This window comes from Grampus griseus (assembly GCF_964374135.1).
Source record: "Grampus griseus genome assembly, chromosome: 5".
Classification (NCBI taxonomy): domain Eukaryota; kingdom Metazoa; phylum Chordata; class Mammalia; order Artiodactyla; family Delphinidae; genus Grampus; species Grampus griseus.
In genome coordinates this window covers 47,599,948-47,619,003 of record NC_138998.1, presented here as the reverse complement: position 1 = coordinate 47,619,003, position 19,056 = coordinate 47,599,948, and the positions used below count along the sequence as shown (strand labels likewise).

Below are 19,056 nucleotides of genomic sequence, written 5' to 3'. Positions count from 1 at the left end.
GCATGTATAAGTGATGGAATCTGAATAAGCCTTGTGGCTGGTAGTGAGGTCCATTTTCTGGTTTTGTTACTATACTATAGTTATGTAGGATGTCAACACTGAGGGAGGGTGAAGGGTGCATGGACCTCCCTGTACATTTCTTTGGAACCTCCTGTGAATTATTTCATAATTGAAAGTTTTAAAAGTAGACATGATAGTACAGTGAACCTCCATGTACCTATCACATGCTTCTTTTTGGCCAATCTTATTTCAGCTGGATTCTTCACATTTACCTCTCCCTGATATTCTGAAGCAATTCCCAGGCATTTTAATCCATCAACATTTCAGTAAAAGAACCTTTATTTTTATATATAACCGTAACTCTGTGAATAATTTTTGTGTGGTAGGCATCTAATTCCTAGAGATTCTTAATCCATCAGGGTTCATTACCTCAATTCATACATTTATAGAATTATTTCTTATTTTTCTTGACAGATTTTCCTTTTACATCCTGCTTTCCTTTCTTATCTTTTGGAGAATTCCTCCCCTTCTTTTGCAATTTTAGCAGGTCTTCAAATTTCCCAAATCCTTTGCGTACCATTATTCCACGCCACCATGCCTGAATCTGAAAACAAGAACAGCATCAGCTCATACCACAGTGGACTGGGGATGGTTACAGCTCTTTGTTCTGGTATGTAGTTTTCAAGATGTGGAGAATGAATGTCACTAGAACTCTGAACCTTATTTTCTCTCTTTCTCACTTGGCCAGTCATCCAGGCAAAGCATTTTTCAAGTATTTGGTGCTTTATGTGCCAAGCACTGTTCTAGACATTTGGGAAACAGCAGCTAAATACCAATGTCACTGACTCTGTGGAACTCACATCCCAGTGAGGGGAATAGACGATAAACAATAAACACATGACTGTATGATTTGCCAGATGGCAGAGGTGACAGTGCACAGCAAGGGGAATGGGTATGCCTGTACCCTGCCTTCCTCTTGTTCCTGGACTACCTGCGCTCCTACCTACAGGCGGCCCTTACCTGTTCTTGAGATCCTATTCCTTCGCACCTGTTCAGGAAATCTCTTCTGTAGTAGACTCTTCGAACCTGCCAGTGGCTCCCTGTTTCTCTCAGAATAAAAACTCAAGTCCTGGCCTCTCACCTTCTGAGATGGCCCACACTCTGTCTGTGGAGTATGTTTCTACCAAGGTCATTTTCACCTCTTGAGATGGACGGCATTCTGTCTATGGAATGTGTATCTCTCTAAATAAATCCACGTCTTAAACAAAAACAAACAAACAAACAACCACCACCCCCCAAAACTCAGGGCCTTGCAATGGCTTACAAAGCCCTATCCAATCTGCCCCTCCCACCTGATCTCTTAACTGTCTCCCCCTTGCTCACTTGCTCCAGCAATGCAGACACACGCAGGCACTGCTCCAGCTCAGGGCCTTTGCCTTTACTGCTTCCTCTGCCTGGAACACTCTTCCTAATATTCAGATGGTTCACCCCTCCACTTCTTCAAGAATTTGCTCAATTGTCATTGCTATGGACTGAATTGTGTCCCCTGCTCCCACAATTCGTATGTTGAAAAGCCTTAATGCCCAATGTGGTGGTATTTGGAGATTGGGCCTTAGAAGGTAATGAGGTTAGATAAGGTCATGAGGGTGAGGCTCTCATGATGGAATCAGTGCTCTTATAAGAAGAGACATCAGAAACCTTGCTCTTTCTCTGTCATGTGAGGACACGGTGAGAAGGCAGCCGTCTGCAAGGCAGGAAGGGAGCGCTCACCAGAAACTGACCATGCTGGCACCATGGACCATCCCGGACTTCTAGCCTCCAGAACTGTGAGAAAATAAGTTTCTGTTGTTCAAGCCACCCAAGCTATGATACATTGTAATGGCTGCCTGAGCTAAGACAGTCATTTTCCCAATGAGGCCTACCCTGACCATCTCATTAAATTGAAACCCTTATAAATCTAAAAAAAAAAAAAAAAAGATGCAAATGAACTTATTTACAAAACAGAAAGAGACTCACAGACTTAGAAAACAAATTTATGGGGCTTCCCTGGTGGCGCAGTGGTTGAGAATCTGCCTGCCAATTCAGGGGACACGCGTTCGAGCCCTGGTCTGGGAGGATCCCACATGCCGCAGAGCAACTGGGCTCGTAAGCCACAACTACTGAACCTGTGCTCTAAGCCCGTGAGCCACAACAGCTGAGCCCATGTGCTGCAACTACTGAAGCCTGTGCACCTAGAGCCTGTGCTCCTCAACAAGAGAAGTCACCGCAATGAGAAGCCCACCTACCATGACGAAGAGTAGCCCCTGCTCGCCGCAACTAGAGAAAAGTCTGCACGTAGCAACGAAGACCCAACGCAGCCAAAAATAAATAAATGTATTAAAATAATAATAATATTGATGTTGGCTCTAAAGACTGGGTAACCAATCCTTTTATAAGTCAGGTGGTTTCCGGCTCTTTGCCTTCAAGAAAAGTGAAGTTAATTTGTCAGCTTAGAGCCTGCTATCTATTTTTGGGGATACATCTGGAAGAAGTTCAGAGATATGTGAGGCCCTGTCACTTAAAACAAAACAATATAGGCAAAAAAAACACCTTTTTCCATTCTTGTCAACTTAAGAATTTAAACGAGGTTTCTCATCTGTAAAATAAAAAATAGAAATGGAACTGATGCCAAACTTTATCTCATTCTAGCAATAATTAATAGTTATGCAAGGATGTATAAACTATGTGAAAAAGTCTTTCCAAAACTCCTGTAAGTCAAATAATTAAATATCAAAATTTATAATAGATTTTATATTGTTTTGGTCAATTTTATACTACTACTAATTTCACTAAGACTCAATCCAGAACATTACAACACTGTGATCATAGAAAAAAATTTTAATTTAAAATTTTAATTTATATAAATATTTTTGTAGCCTAGAAGTATGAGGTGATCCGTAAATGACATACACACACACACACACACACACACACACACTAAGGTTAATTCTGAGGGGAAAATGGAATGGAAATACACGTTCAAGAAGAAAAAGAAATGACATAAAATTTTTGCATGTAAGATAAGAACTTGTTTACTGACATACCAAATCATAATGGTACTTAGATTCCATTGGATACATTTAAAATACTGATATAACAACTCTATTTTAAGATGTCAGTATGTAAAATTCACTGGAAAGTAAATCTTTTGCAATGATTTAAACTTAGTGACAAAAAAGGTTAAATATCAATTTTAAAATGTGCAAGAGGGTGCATGGCTTTTCAAAATGCTTTTAAGAAGTATCCCCCAAATATTATTTTCATTCCTGAGTATATACATATTAAAATTAATATTTTAACATAAACTTTTTTCCTTTATGTTGCAGCTCGGGCATTGTTTTGATTTATTAAAATTATGTTTGTGGTAGCTTATATTATCTATGAGTTTAATTTCAGAAGCGTAAAGGAGGTATCACACAATATTTACCAGGAAAGGGAGGATGTTAGGTCTGATATGATTGAGGGCCATCGATAAAGGGTCTTACAGACCAAAGACTAACTCTTATTTCAGGTAACATGGAGAGCTGTCCACTTCAGCAGAGGCATGGCAAGATCTGACCTAGGTTTTAACAGCGTAGGTCTGACTGCTGAGTGGAAGATGTATCACAGGGGAAGCAGGTGAGGAAGTAGGGACACTAGTTGGAGGGCTAATGCAGTCATCTGGGTTTGAGATGATGGGGGTTTGGACCAGTTGAATGAAGAATACTGAATACTGACTGAAGTGGACACGTTCTTGGGCTGTCTGGGATATCCTTATGTTTCCATGGGCTTGGTGGGCAAGGAGAGTGACAAGGCTCTTAGCCCTTTGATGCTAAGTTAGGGGCAGAGCAGAACTCTGGTCTCTAGACCTCTGATCCATAAATGCTTTCATTTCTAATTTTTCAGTCTCATCTTACTGACTTTGTTAACATCAGCTTTTCACTCCAGTGAATAGTCCAACAGTTTTAGATAGTTTGGGAATTTGAAGTTTTTGTTTCTTTTGCCTATTTGTCTGCTTCTCATCTGACACAGAGAAAAGGAACAGAAAAGACAAAAAATGCTAGGATGATGTTAAAAACTCTCTTGCTTAGCCCTGGGGATATAAAAGTAAATAAGAATCTCTAGTCTCAAGGTATAGATGTGTAAAGAGCAGCCTCATATATCTATAGTTTAACACTAATCCCACTCCAAGCAACTGTGAATACGTTATACAAAATTTTTGCTGATTTTACCTTTGTTGCCATTGTCTTCATATTTCTTCTTTCTTTAAGGTACGCCCGTACAGCCTCAGCGCCTTCGGCACACACTGTCATTGGGGGTTCTTCCATGGGATTGCCCATCAGTGTCAGAACTTTTAGATTCACTAGACTATCCAGATTCTCTGGAAGATGGGTGATCAAGTTGTCCTCGAGCCGTAATTCTTTCAAAGCTGAAATGATTTTTTTTTAAATAATGAATTTGTCTTAAAAACAAGCAAAATTAAAGCATGCATTCTTGAGTCCAATCACTTTGAAATGTTTCCTCCTATGCCATGTAACAAAAGACGGCACATTTAATGAGGCAGACCAAGTTCTCTTTTTCATAACAACTCAAGGTTGTTGGAGCCAGTGTAAATCAGTGTTAGAGACAGGAAAATAGTAAATACTAAAAAATGTTGAGAACGTTCCATTCCTCCAGGGATCAAAGAGAGGATAAAAATGCACGGTCTGGAGCATGACTAAGGAGTACCTCATACCCGCCCCTGCCGCTAATCTTTGAATTATGTCCTATGGGTATGGGTAGGCAACAGCTTCCACTCATATTCCTTCATCCTCCTTTCATTAAAGAATAAGTCATAGCTTGAAAACACATCTATAAACCTGAAGATTCAGCACATCATGGCAAAGAAAAAGTTTTTGTTTGGTTCCTGTAGGATCTCAGCAAAAGCCTGTTCAGCGAATGGATGGATTTACAAATAGTGGTTTAGCCTAGTGGAAAATGTTTGCATGTTCAAATATGAATCATGTATGATTTTTCATGTCAATCATGTAGCTCCAAAAGTCCCCCCTCGCTAATTTCATTACTCTGGGTCAATCCTTTTCCTTTTATTCAAGTGACTTATTGACCTAAAGCAAATTTAATACGGGACCCCCAACTCCAAATTCTGGCAGATAGTAGGTATTCAGTAAATTCTTGTTCATGGCATAATGACTATATGGATGAGTGCTAACTTTCTTAGCAGTTGCTATTTTCTTTTCAATTCTTAATAAACAATCTAATTGCCTTTGTGAGGCTCTTAGCTGTGCTAACCTGGCACCTGGCCTTCCCCACACTACTAGGAAGCTCTGCAAGGAGATGATGGGGTAGGTCTAAGCCCTCATCACTGAGATTGATCTTTAGTAGGGCAAGGAAGCCTTCAACGCTGGTCTCAAACTCCACTGGGCTGTGGATCTACAAAGAGTCCTCACCTTGTGCTTGGCAAATGGCATCTGGAAGTTGCTTAATCAGATTGCAGCGGCAATCAAGAATTTCCAAGTTGGGCATTGATCCCAAGGATACAGGCAGGTACTCGAGATGATTGTTCTCTACATACAGCTCTTTAAGACTCTGAAATAACATGAGAGTATACCGTAATGACCCTTACATTGATAAAAGAATTATGGTAACCAGAATCACCTGTGAGTTCCCATGTTCTTTCTTTTTTTTCTTTTAATATTTATTTACTTAGGCTGTTCTGGGTCTTAGTTGCTGCATGTGGACTCCTAGTTTCAGCATGCATGCAGGATCTTGTTCCCCGGCCAGGGATCAAACCTGGGCTCCCTGCATTGGGAGTGCAGAGTCTTACCCACTGGACCACCAGGGAATTCCCTCCATGTTCTTTCAATGGGGATATTATGCATTGGGGTAAAGGGAAACACACATTTAAAGAATCATCATCAAAAACTACAATTATTTTTGAGTTAAGCCATCAGTTGCGGTTCTCACGTATGCAGGGAAAAGAGAACATGGGAATCTAGTGTTTATTTGTTTCACGAGAACTTTATGGAAAAACAGTTTGGATCATTTAACTACAAATATCATTTGCTCCCTTTCAAGAGCTAATTCTCTGTGGCAGTTGCTACAGAATTGCAATTGCCACAGACATCAATCCAACATTGCCCAAGTGGATGTAACCACAATGTACAGAGAATAGGTTAACTATTTTCAGATTCACTGGGCAAGATTTTAATGTTTGCATTTCACCCTAAGATTTTGGAGAGTGTGGCGTGACACGTACAAGGAGCAAGTTGATGAAAGCAGTTCTGTGAACACAGGGCAAAGGAACAGAGAATTAGGAATAGGTGAGATGTACCTGTTCTGTACATGCCATTGCTCAGTTCCAGGACTGGGAGTTATGTAGTTACACCTACTTTATCATTATTAAAGTTACACCTAGTTTATCATTATTAAAGTGTAGCACCAGGAACATGAAAAAAAAAATCTTTAAAGTACGCATACATAAAGACACACTGGTATGGCTACTTTGAATGATGTCATCTTGTTGCTTTGCTAGGATTTAGCATAGTGCTGTGGACCCATCTTCAGCATGAACCTGGTGCAATAGTTAAGTACACCATGATACGCCTTCCACCATGCAGGGAGGGAAATCAGACTGTCCCATCCAAAATGCAGACTCCCAGCCATGTCATCTGTATGATACCTTAACTTCAAAATAGTATCATTTTCAGGGAATATTTTTTAAAAGTGGAAATTAATTGCAAAGTGGTATGGCTCAGTTTCTGCAAATAAAACATGCCAAAGCACACAGTAGAAACAAGTATGGCTTGACATATCCAAGAGCAATTACAATACAATGTTCTTGGAGGATGGATCCCGGGGCTGTTTAGGAAGACAGTGGAAGCCTCAAAGCGTAACAGTGACTGCTTGCTGGCAGCTAGGAATCTCGTATGGATGATTCCACATGCAACCTGTGAGAACAACACCAAGTCTTCTCAGTATCAGCCAATTTAAGGAATCAGGGCGTATAATTTTTTGCCTGCTCGTTTGGGGAGGCTTACCTGTAGTTTCCTAATGCATTCTGGCATATGGGTAAGCTTGGCTCCCTGATCTTGGCCAATGTATAATTTCTCTAAAGACTCTAAAGAAAGGATTTCTTCTGGAAAGGAAGGAAACTGGTTTCCGGTTAGTCCAAGAATCTTCAGTTTTGAAAGTAAACCAAAGTTTGACGGTAACTGGAAGTATTCCAAAAAGATAAGTCAAGATTATTCAGGTCAAGATTATTTTTAACAGTAAGAAAATAAATTGGGCTTTTAGTTTTGAGGCAGAATGTTTAAAAAATAAGTAGAGCAATTTAGCATCTCCTACTGATGAAAAGTTAGCCCATACGTTTGCATATATAGTATTTATACTCATAGATATATAAAGTCTGGAGTTCTACCTTTCCCCCAGCCTCTCTGCTCTTTACTTTTACGCACTGGATAAAATTAGAGCAATTTTTAACCTACTTTATTGCAAATTTTTAAGCTGTAGTGTATCAAATGCTTGACACTACTGAAAGAAAAAGTACTAAGCTTATTAGTGTAATATTGCAACTATAATATTCATAATTAATTCTGTTATTGGAACTGATCCATTTAGTGACATGACCTCTCACCCTTAAAGGCTTTAGCTCAGCAATTCTGAAACTTTAGTTAAAATCTCAGTTGGAAGGAAACAATGAATTACAATTATATCTTCTGCCCTCCAGTGAATCCCAAGGCTACCTGTCCTGGTATTAGGCAGGCATTTCACAGACTCCCACTCCCAGACTTTCAGAGTTGGAAGGCCTTAAAAAGGTCTCTCTATTCTAACCCTCTAATATGGTGGTAGAACATGTTCCATCGCTAGCCATCCAGCCCATATTTAAACACCACCTCCTGGGATGAAAAGCTCATTGGCTGAAGACCACTACTTACCAAATTTCCTTCTCCTGTCAAGCCAAAAATCTGTGTCACTAATACATCCACCTATTGGCCTCTTTCTGGCCCTCTGGAACCACATGGAAAAATCTCACTCTTAAAATATGTGACACAACCCTATTGATTATGTTACAGAAATACCTATTTTCTTGTAGGAAAAAAGGCCCAACTCTGTGTCTTAATAGCTTCTTAACTCATTTTGAAATATAGTTCCCTGGCAAATCCTTCCTCACGGGTCCCTGCTTCAGCCTTTGGGCTTTCCTCCCACCCATTCCCTAATCTGCCACTCTACTTTTCATGACAATGGTTAATAGGGTTTGGCTCAACCCAATCTCTCTCTAGATGGGTGGAATAGGTAAATAATTAGTGAATAGATTATCTCTATAGTGGGCTTTCTTTTGACCTACAGGCCAAAGTCTCATACACTTGGAATCTGCCATAAGCCATTTTTCTCTTTATTGTGTAGTGTGAGGGTTCATTTTCGTAAAAAGTTATAAACTGCTTACAGTTTTACTTATTTATTAACATTAAAAAAAGAAAACTCAGAACAAGTCAACCTCCAGAGAAACTGATGTTTAAGCTTTCCTTCTTGGCTATTTCAAAATTCTTCATCAGGCCCTTAGATCCCTTCAGTGGGAAGCATCTGCGTTCAATGCAGTCCAAAATAATGGGGAAAGAGTTTTCAATCTAACCACTTCATTATAACCTAGTCATTTCACTCTTATTGCTGTTTACTTCGTTCATAGGTTTAGCTTTTCTTTTTCAAAAGCCTACTGAATTTTAAAGATTTTTTTCCCCAGGATATTTAAGATCTAATAATTAATCCCGTCATAGTCATATCAAAGTATAGTGTAAGTAAACTTGGATGTACAGAAAACCTGCCGAGCGTCAAATGAGAACAATTATTGCTGACACTATAATTGAGCTGTAGCCATTCTGAGGTTGAATTTTCCCCCTTAATAGTGTGAATGAAAAATGTTACCAGCCAAATCAGTAAAACAAAAGATGTTGCAGCCCCCTGACAGTGAGCCCTGAGGGAACTCAGGATGGAGACAAATGGGCTGCCCACTCCCAAGCCCTCAGCCACTGCAGTCACCCTCCACGGTGCACCCTGAGGAGACTCAGGATGGCCCTAGATAGCTGAGGTGCATATCAAAGGAATGATTTCAGTGAGCCCAGACTCTTGCACCTTCCCATACACAGAAATGTGCTAAATTCCTTAACTTGAGAATTTGGTTTTCTTTAATTAACAGTAATCTTTTGAAGTTCCGACTACCTGGTCTTTGTTGCAAAAAGTCCTATATATCCCGGCTCCTCCCTTCCCTCTGTGGAGCAGACCCTCTGAGCTATCTGAGAGGCTGCATCCCTCGCTTAAGTCCTCAGTTTTGTCCACCAAATAAAACATAATTCTCAACTTTTAGGTTGTCTGTCTTTTTTCAGTCAACAATAGAAATGTACCATACAAATAAAATCCATCTAGATACACACTGAAAGTTAGCTATTTTTGCCTCCATCTAGGAAAGAAAAAGCAACTGGCCAGGCTTCTAGCGCCAGAAGGCCATGAGGCAAATTTTGGGGTGTGATAAGGCGTTGGCTTAAAGGCAACGTGTCATTATGGAGAGAAATGCATTGGGAGGTTGCTGGAGGCATAATAGGAAATTGAAAAAGGAAGACAAAAGCCGCAGAAATACCATCGTAAGAACTGAAGAATAATAAGCACTGGTACGTGGAGATTTTCATGTTCAACATAATAACATTGAACGTGTTCACATTTAGGTGCAGTTTGACTTGCAGTAAAACTTGGTGTTGGGTGAGGCTAATCTTTGTTAAGGAGCCATCTGTGTGTGATTCCCTCCTCCACCCTGATTTCTTAAAATGTCTCACAGGGAAGGGTTAGGTATCACTCGTGACTCAATAGGATTTAAGTGAACTTCCCAAGGGTGCTTTATATTTTGAGCCTTTCACTCCCAACTGTGGAATGACAAGACTTTGTTCACTATAAAAGGAATTTCTTACATGAGCTGCAGAAGAATTGGGAGCCGGGCAGAGGACTTCTCACAGAATCTCGAAAATCCTCCAAGGTGGGCTGCTACCTAAGTAGAAATTGAGTCCTAGATTCTTTTCCTAAATCTTAAAGTCATCATCAAAATATTTACTTCCTGAAAGGCAGTTTTGAAACTCTCTAGCAATGAGGAAAACCAAAAAAAAAAAAAAAACAACCCAAAGTTCTAGAAATTGAAAGTCAAGTAAAAGATTAAAAAAGAACAAAAAACAACTTTAAGGCTAGGTCTTTTATAATGTATGAAGTACATGAGAGTGGTGTTCACGGCTAGGAAAAACAGACCTAATATTTGGTTACTGTTGTTGATTTCCAAACCTCCCTTTCTCTCTCACTACAGTTGTCTTTTGCTTTTAACAGAACTCTGTTCTTTTAAATTTTCAAATATGAAAAAAAAGATATATTCAATATCTTGTAATAACCTATAATGGAAAAGAATCTGAAAAAGAAACATATATATACACAACTGAATCACTTTGCTGTACACCTGAAACTAACACAACATTGTAAATCAACTATATTTCAATAAAAATATAAAATTAAAAAAAGCATCTGTACCCGCCGTCCAAACCTTTCGTTAATGAACGAAATGAACTACTGCAATTAAAATTGAGTTCTTGGGGCTTCCCTGGTGGCGCAGTGGTTGAGAGTCCACCTGCCGATGCAGGGGACACGGGTTCATGCCCCGGTCTGGGAAGATCCCACATGCCGTGGAGCGGCTGGGCCCGTGAGCCATGGCCGCTGAGCCTGCGTGTCCAGAGCCTGTGCTCCACAACGGGAGAGGCCACAACAGTGAGAGGCCCGCGTACCGCAAAAAAAAAAACAAAACAAATTGAATTATGATCCCATCCTCATTTCCTTGACTTCCTCCCTCTTCCAAGAGGCAGCCATTATTAGGAATTTTGTGAGTTTTTTTCCAGTACATATTTTTATACTTTTATTACATATAAAAATATCCATAAAATGTGTTGTGTGTTGTGTGTATGTAGTTTTGTGTGATTAAAGATTTATATGTGATATAATATTCTGCCATTAGGTGTTTTACTTTTTAATAAACATCACACTTTTGAGATCTACCCACATTGGCACGTATAACTCCAGTTCACTTAAATTATTGTGTAGTATTCCATTTTACAAACATACCGCAATTTACTTGCGAATTCCTCTACCAACTGACATTTAGATTATCTCCCATACGTCATGACTATCAACAATGTTACCATGAACGTTTTTGAACACACCACGCTGCACACATGTGGGAGAGTTTCTCTAGGGACAAACTGATTTTGCAGTTTCCCGTGAATGGAACATTAAAGCCTAAGGCTGTATGTGTCAGAGAACTCTGCTGTTTCAGGAAACCCCGTTAGGAGGTAGTCTTGTTAAGAACATGAACCCTGCAACCCAGTGCTGTGGGTTGGCATCCTGACTCTCTCATGTACAGGTGTGTGGCCTTGACAAGTTAGTTAAGCTCCGCATGCCTCATTTTCCTCATAGATCATTGAGGATAATATCAGCCACATCGAAAAGTTATTGTGAGGATTAAATGGGATAATATCAATACATGTAAAACATTTAGCCCAGTGACCGGCACGTACATATTGTAAGTAAACATCAGCTACCGTTTATGATCACTATTGCTATTCAGAGCGGGAAAAGTAACATAAATGGTGACCCTGTTGGATATATCTGTTAACCCCGGATTTTCACTCGTAAACTCAGTTCGAATTTCCTGATGTTTAGACACAGAACTACACCAGCTTAGGGCCGGAAGGGCCCTTGGTGGGAGCATAGCGACAGCCAGGAAGGGGATCGGTACCTTGCATATTTTATTATCATCCAGCGCCAGGATTTCCAGGTTCTGCAGCTCACAGATCTGCAATGGACAGCGTTCCAGATAGTTCTGGCTGAGATCGAGGAAGCGCAGGTTAACCAGGCGTCGGAAGGGGCGGCGCAGCACCCGCAGGCCGGTGTTGTGCAGGTAGAGCAGGTGCAGCGAGGTCCACCTGCAAAGGACGTGCGGCACCTTCTCTAGGTGGTTCCCGCTCAGCCCAATCTCCGTCACCTGCGAGAGCTCGGCCAGGGTGTGCGGGACGGAGTGGAGGCGATTGTGGGATAAATCCAGCACCGACAGCTTGGAGCACTGGCACAGCGACTCCGGGAGAGCAGGCAGGCTGTTGTAGGCCACGTAGAGCTTCTTCAGCTTCGACAGGTTCCCAATCTCTTCTGGGATGGCACTTAGCTTGTTCTCATCCAGGTCGATGATCTCCAGGTTGAAGAGACCACACAGCTCCAGAGGGAAAACTTCAAATTGGTTTTGCTTCAGGTGGATCTCCCTCAGTTTGGTCTGGTTCACTATTTCCTTGGGCAGAGATTTCAGGTGGTTTCCCGCCAGTCCGAGCAGCTCGAGGTGGTGAAGGCGTTTACAGACGAGGGTGGGGATCTCCGCCAGGTCCGTGCGGTAGAGGCGGAGCTCACGCAACTTGCTGATGCCGCCGAGGACCCGAAGGGACGAGGCCAGGAGCGGGTTGTCACTCAGGTCCAGGCCCTCCATGTTGCTCAGCTTCCCCAGCTCGGGGCACAGATTCTTCAGCTTGTTCTTGTTCAGGTAGAGGATCCTGACATCCCTTAAATGCTGAATATCCTTGGGGATTTCTGCAATCTGGTTGTTTTCCAGATGCACTTCCTCTAATTCTCGTAAGCCTAAAATCTCCGCTGGAATGGTAAGCAAGCTCTGATTAGAAGCGTCAATGAAAAATGTTCTATCAGAGACCTGTTGTGGATCATTTTTCTGATGAATTCTAGATGAATGTTCTGATTTTGTGCTGTCATTTGACATTATTCTGATGGAAAGTTCAAATATTCAAAATCTGAAATATTGTGAAAAGAAACAAAAACAATATCAGTTTACTTGCCACCAGATTTGGTATCCTTAAGAGAAATAAAGTTTAGTTGATTAAATTGAGTGCTCACTACGACACAACATAAAATGTAGGCTTTTGTGTTTCATGTTGGGAGAATACCCCTCTTTCTCCTAACAGGTTGACTTATATTTTAAAAGAAGGATTGTCTAATTTCAATTTTTAGAAATGCCTCTTTTGATTCTATTTTCAGGTTGGATGTGGAAGGTTGCAAAAGATCATTGATCTTACCATAAACACCGAGAAAACATTAGGAAAAAAATAGTACTTTAAAATACTGCATTTTAGGGAGTTCCCTGGTGGCTTAGTGGTTAGTATTCTGGGCTTTTACTGCCATGACCTGGGTTCAGTCCCTGGTCAGGGAACTGAGATCCCGCAAGCTGCGTGGCCAAAAAACGAAACAAAAATTGCATTTTTCCTTAAATCCCCCAGAGAGTTGTGGATGTAAAGAAGGCCAGTAGAGGGCTTCCCTGGTGGCGCAGTGGTTGACAGTCCACCTGCCGATGCAGGGAACACGGGTTCGTGCCCCGGTCCAGGAAGATCCCACATGCCGCGGAGCAGCTGGGTCCGTGAGCCATGGCCGCTGAGCCTGCGCGTCCGGAGCCTGTGCTCCGCAACGGGAGAAGCCACGACAGTGAGAGGCCCGCGTACCACCCCCCCAAAAAAAATCCAGAAAGTTTCACAAAGTAAAACTTGAATTTTCCGTGCCCTGGCAACTATTTCATAGCTTTTACATGGTATTTACAGCTGTTATATAGCATTTACATTGTATTAGGTATTATACGTGGTCTAGGGGTGATTTAAAGGATGCAAGGAGGACGTGCATTGGTTATATGCAAATACTATGTTGTTTTATATAAGGGCCTTGAGCATCCACGGATATTGGGATCCGAGTGGGTCCTGGAACTAATCCCTTAGGACACCGAGGGACGACAAGGAACAATGACATCCTCACATACTTTCTTTGGTTCTGACTTCTAGAAATCTCAGATTCGAGTTAGACCTCTACTCCGAGTTCTTGACACATAAGCACCCAGTGAATCCACTCAGCATCCCTCTCCCCTGCTCCCCTACCCCCCAATCAGGGAGGGTTTTTTTCCCAAACTACATCCCTCCTCCATACCTGGAAATCACTAGGGGTGATGAGAAAGGTACTAATGGAAATGAGCTGTACATGTGGTGTCTTTTTGACCATCCTATTTGATATGCATTTTGACATTGCAGGCTGTCGTTCTGTGTAAATACTGTTTTGTTTTGCTAAGGCAGACGGGGAGAACAGTGCTGTAGTGCCGTTTGCCTGGTTAAAGCAGCTCTTTCCTGTTTATTCTGTTCTGACCCTGTTAGTCACTCTCTAGAACAAAAGTCTAATTCTGCCCTTCTTGCTCCTTTGGAAGAGTATGCTTCCCTTCCCCTGGAGCAGCAATTAATTAATCCTCAACCTCTCTTTCCCCTATTTTCTTAACTCAAAATACTTTAAGGGAGGAATAGGGAAGGGCGGGTGCTGAATTGCACCTACACTCACACTTGAGTATTTCAGGCTACCTCTCAACTTTGTTGGTAGCACGTGGGATAAATGAAAATATAATTGTCTTTTCTATCATCATCATGTGTAATCTGAAGAAATACAAGTGATGCTTAACATCTGTGGGTGATGCTTAAAAATCTCTTGAGGCACAGGGTTTCAAGAGACCTCTGCCTTGCCTGGCACAATTTCTTGGCAGTGGAGCGGTGGTCTGGAATTGGCTGGTGGGGTAGTGGGAAGGAGAGAGGACTCAGACATTTTGTTTTTCACCTTTGAACTGTCTTCCTAACTGGCCTGTTTTTACCTTGAGGATCTTCCTTACACCTTTGCTCAGGCCAAGGGTCTCTGACTGGTTCCAGAGTCCTCTACAGCAGGGGTCCCCAACCCCCGGGGCCATGGACCGGTACCGGTCCGCAGCCTGTTAGGAACCGGGCCGCACAGCAGGAGATGAGTGGCGGTGAGTGAGCGAAGCTTCATCTGCCCTCCCCATCACTCACGTTACCGCCTGAACCATCCCCCGCCCCTTTCACCCCCCCCATACCTCCCCCCCAACCCCCATCTGTGGAAAAATTGTCTTCCACGAAACCGGTCCCTGGTGCCAAAAAGGTTGGGGACCGCTGCTCTACAGGGGCCTTCCACTTCTCTTCGATCTATGGTAACCCCAAATAGAGGGCCTTCCTTCCCTCCTTCCTTTTTTTCTCTCCCCCAGGCCCAAGTACCAAATCCTGAACATGTTACCCTGTAACTATCGCTGGGTTCTGTCTCCTTCTCATTCCCCAAAGTCCAGTCTTAGCTGATGCTTTATGATCTCTCCTGAGCTGCTTCATACTGCATCTCCCCTAGGTCGTGTCAAATCCATCCTCCATCAGCTGTTCCCCATTTGAGAGCTCCCAGCGCCCTGCCCCATAACAGCTCTGCTTCTCAGAGGATGCACAGGACTCCACGTGGATCTGGCCTCGCTTGCCACACAGCTCCCCCTTCGCCCCCAATACACAGTCTGGGCTCATCTGGGCAGCCCCAAGAACCTGCACATCTCCAGAAACGCACAAAGCAGTTTTGCCCTCTGGCAGGTTCACCCCGGCCAGTCAGAATGATACCTCTTCCAAGAAGCCCTCCCTGATGCCCCCACCCCTCCGCAAGACTGATCGACAAGCCTCTTTATGCTCCCTTACCTTCGCGCCCTATCTGTGCTAGTGCCACTCTGTGCTTTTGCGCCTGGCCTCCGCAGGTACGTGCACACTTTGGGGAAAGGACTGTGTCATAATCGTCTTTGTATCCCCGGGCCCTAGCCCATCAGCTGGGCCCCCTAAACCTCGAGAACTTCTCCCTGCAAAGGAGCCAGGGTGCCCTCCCTCAGTGTCTTTAACCCAGGGCAGGTGACCTGGACCCAGACGGGGTGACCTAGGAGCCTCCATAGCATCGGCGGTCACTGCCCGCCCAATCAGGCCTCAGGGACCAAGGGAGTAATGGCGAAGGTCGCCACAGCCAGCTGGTTCCGGCGCTCAGGGTCGCGCGGTGGATCCGCTCCCGGCGCAGATCGTTGGCTGCCTGGGGCGGCTGGCGCACGCGCGCGGTCGTCATGACAACGCCGCTGCTGCGGCCCGCGGGATGCAGAGAGCATGCAGCGTAGCCCGCAGGAGGCCAGGCCTGAGTCCCGGACCCCACCTTCCGCCCCATCTACGACCCCTACTCCGGCGTGGGCGGCGGCCGACGGTAGCGGTAAGAAATAGAGGGTCCTTTGGCGCCGGCCTGGCCCGGACAAAACGCGCGAGGGCCGTCGGGGCCAGGCCCATTCCTTCGAGCAGACTTCGGGCCAGAGGTGGTCCGGCGGGAGGATGCCCCTGGGAACCCCAGCTGTGGCCGGAACTTCGGGGCGCCCCCAAACGCAGGCGGGAGCGGAGCCCCAAGTTCCCGCAGCGGGTACGCTGTTCGCGCGGTGGGTTGTCCTGAAGTACTAAAGTGTGTGTGTCGCTTTGCTCTTACGGTCTTTGAGAAGGTTGTCTGGATATACTTCTTGGGCCCCTTTTTGTGCAGTCTCCAGAGAGCAGGGCCCAGGTGGGCGAGAGGGTCTGGAAACCGCTCTTTGCACCTCGACGCCAGCTCGGTTTTAAGTATTTCTGCACCCATGAATTATCCGGTAGCAAGTTAGGTATAGTGTGAACGCCCTCTCCCTCCACCATTTCCATTTTGGACACTTGTTGTAGATATGGAATTGTGCCAGAAGCCTTCGTATTCCTCAAAGCACCATGAGATGAGCATTGATATACTCTGCTTTTAGCATAAGAGGAAATTTAAGATCGAAGAATTTAAGTAACTTGTTCAGCGTCACACAGACGTTCTGGATAGGCACCCAAGTATGACACCCTCAACCCTTCGATTTCCCAGTACTTGGCTGTTCCAGTATAGGAGGGCATTGGGAACCACCTCCAAAATGAGCCCTTAACTAGAATTTTTTAAACAGGCTGTTAAGTAAAAATTATTTGGAATTCAAGACTCCGGTGTGGATTAAAAATGAAATCTAGGTTAGAGTCTTGACATTTTCTTGTGTAATTGGTTATTCCTAGGTTTTGCTTTACACTTTGCAGACTGGTTTATTATTTTCTCCTAATATGAATACACTATAGGAAATAAATTATTGGTGTCGTAGAATCCTGACATACAATACTTAAGTGAATTTTAAATAAAAGAGAGAGTAGCAGAAAGATATAGCTGAAGCTTTAAAATAATCGACATCCATGGCCAGGTAATTAAATACAAATATTCTTGTAAATTTCTTTAGCTATATTTAGCTTGTAATCTAAGATTCCTTCATGTCTTCACAAAAACATGACCTGTAAGTCTGTCTGTCTGCATGTCCTGGATACGGTCGTGCCAGCTGAGGGCAGGCAGAATGAACGTCAGAGAAATTCTCAGGGCAATCCTCTCTTCTTTGATGACATACTTAAGATCGTTTAAAAATCAAAATGGAGTAACTGTGGTACAGGCATGCAACATGGAGCCAAGTGGCCATTGTGGATATGATTTCAGATGCATTCCTTCATCACTGAGAACTTGAATTTTCTCTAAACTGTATCAGACTCAAGGACACTACCAGCTGTTTTCAAAACAGAATCTGCTAGCAGCTGCTAGTTGCAACCTTGTAGTTTCAAATTACCCCCACCTTTGCAATTTTGTAATTGTTTCAGACTCCTAACCAGTCCTTGCTTACCAAGCACCCTTACTTCTTGCCAGCTCCAATCCTAATTCTTGACAAACAATTTATGTAACCTTGTGGGGTTTTTGCCTTTATAAGCCCCCACCATTTTGTAGTCTGGTGGAACACAGTTCAAGTGCTTCTTGGATCTGTGTCTCCTGGGTTGCAGTCCTAACAAACCCCAAATAAACACGTCTTTATTTCAATCAGGTCTCTATTTCTGAAATTTTGTTTAACATTTTTAATACCGAGGAAAGTAGTAGCCAGAAGAGAGGAAAGAAACCCGGTGAGAGCCCAGCTCCAGGAAGTAAATCCGTTTGAGATCTACTTGCTTTGTTTTCTGTTGAGGATGCTAAACTAGCATTTTTTGGATTGCATTCCATGTTAACCATGGTCACGAAAGTCCTAAGTCTGGGAGCACTTTTAACCTCCCTCCCCGCCAGGCTCAACAATCTGAGGAATCTTTGAGCACCTGAGAGTTTTAAATGTCCTGAGAAGTGTTGTAGATAGGAATCTCTTTAGCATTGTTCAATTCATCATTTCCCAAACTTATTTGACAGTAAAACCTATTCTATTTGGAGCATCTTGTAGATTAGTATTCCACAAAACACAATTTGGGAAATATTGTGCTAAAGTATTATTTAAATACATGAAAATTTCCTAAAGTAAGTGAAAGATTTCTTTAAAAAAATTTTTTTAAATTGTAGGTGATTTACAATGTTGTGTTAGTTTCAGGTGTATAGCACAGTGATTCAGTTATACATATGTATATATAAGTATATTCTTCTTCACGTTCTTCTCCATTATAGGCTATTACAAGATACTGAATATAGTTCCCTGTGCTATATAGTAGGTCCTTGTTGTTTATCTATTTTATATCTGGTAAGTGAAAGATTTCTTATGTACATCTATCCACAAGACAGAAATTATGCTGATATTAAAAATTTTCAGAGAATATCTAATGATATGGGAAAGCTGCTCACAATGTTAACTTAAGAAAAAAAGGATAAAGAAAAATAATAGGGAAGAAATAGCCCCAGACCTCAGTTGTGGTGGTTCTTTGGTAGTGGGATTGCTGATGAATGTTTCTTTTCTTTTCTTTTTTCTTTTTGATATTGAAATTTCCAAGTTATCTGAAATAGTGTGGGTTAAATTTATTTATTTGGGCTGCATTGCAGTGCAGTGAAAGCACAGAGTCCTAACTACTGGACCACCAGGGAAGTCCCCTAAATTTACTTTTTAAAAGTTTATTTTAAAAAACTATAAGAAAAGTTTATTTGCTTGCACTTGTAATATGATGTTCCTCATCTTAAATCTTGTTTTGCATATTTGTTTAGCAAACTCTTTAGTTCATATAGTGCAGAAATCCACTCAGCAAATAAGATCTTTGAGATGTAGAGACTTAGAGA

At 42.5% G+C, this 19,056-nt stretch overlaps 1 protein-coding gene across 1 annotated transcript; it reads right to left on the bottom strand.

Annotated features, from left to right (window-relative positions):
• Positions 1-451: 451 nt before the first annotated feature.
• On the bottom strand, positions 452-12,850 carry LRRIQ4 (leucine rich repeats and IQ motif containing 4; the record flags this gene model as incomplete). The annotated part of the gene is made up of 5 exons (XM_082654800.1): positions 452-604; positions 4,251-4,447; positions 5,466-5,604; positions 7,056-7,229; positions 11,831-12,850. 5 exons carry the CDS (start codon positions 12,848-12,850, stop codon positions 452-454), a joined length of 1,683 nt encoding a protein of 560 aa, XP_082510926.1.
• Between the last annotated feature and the right edge of the window lie 6,206 nt (positions 12,851-19,056).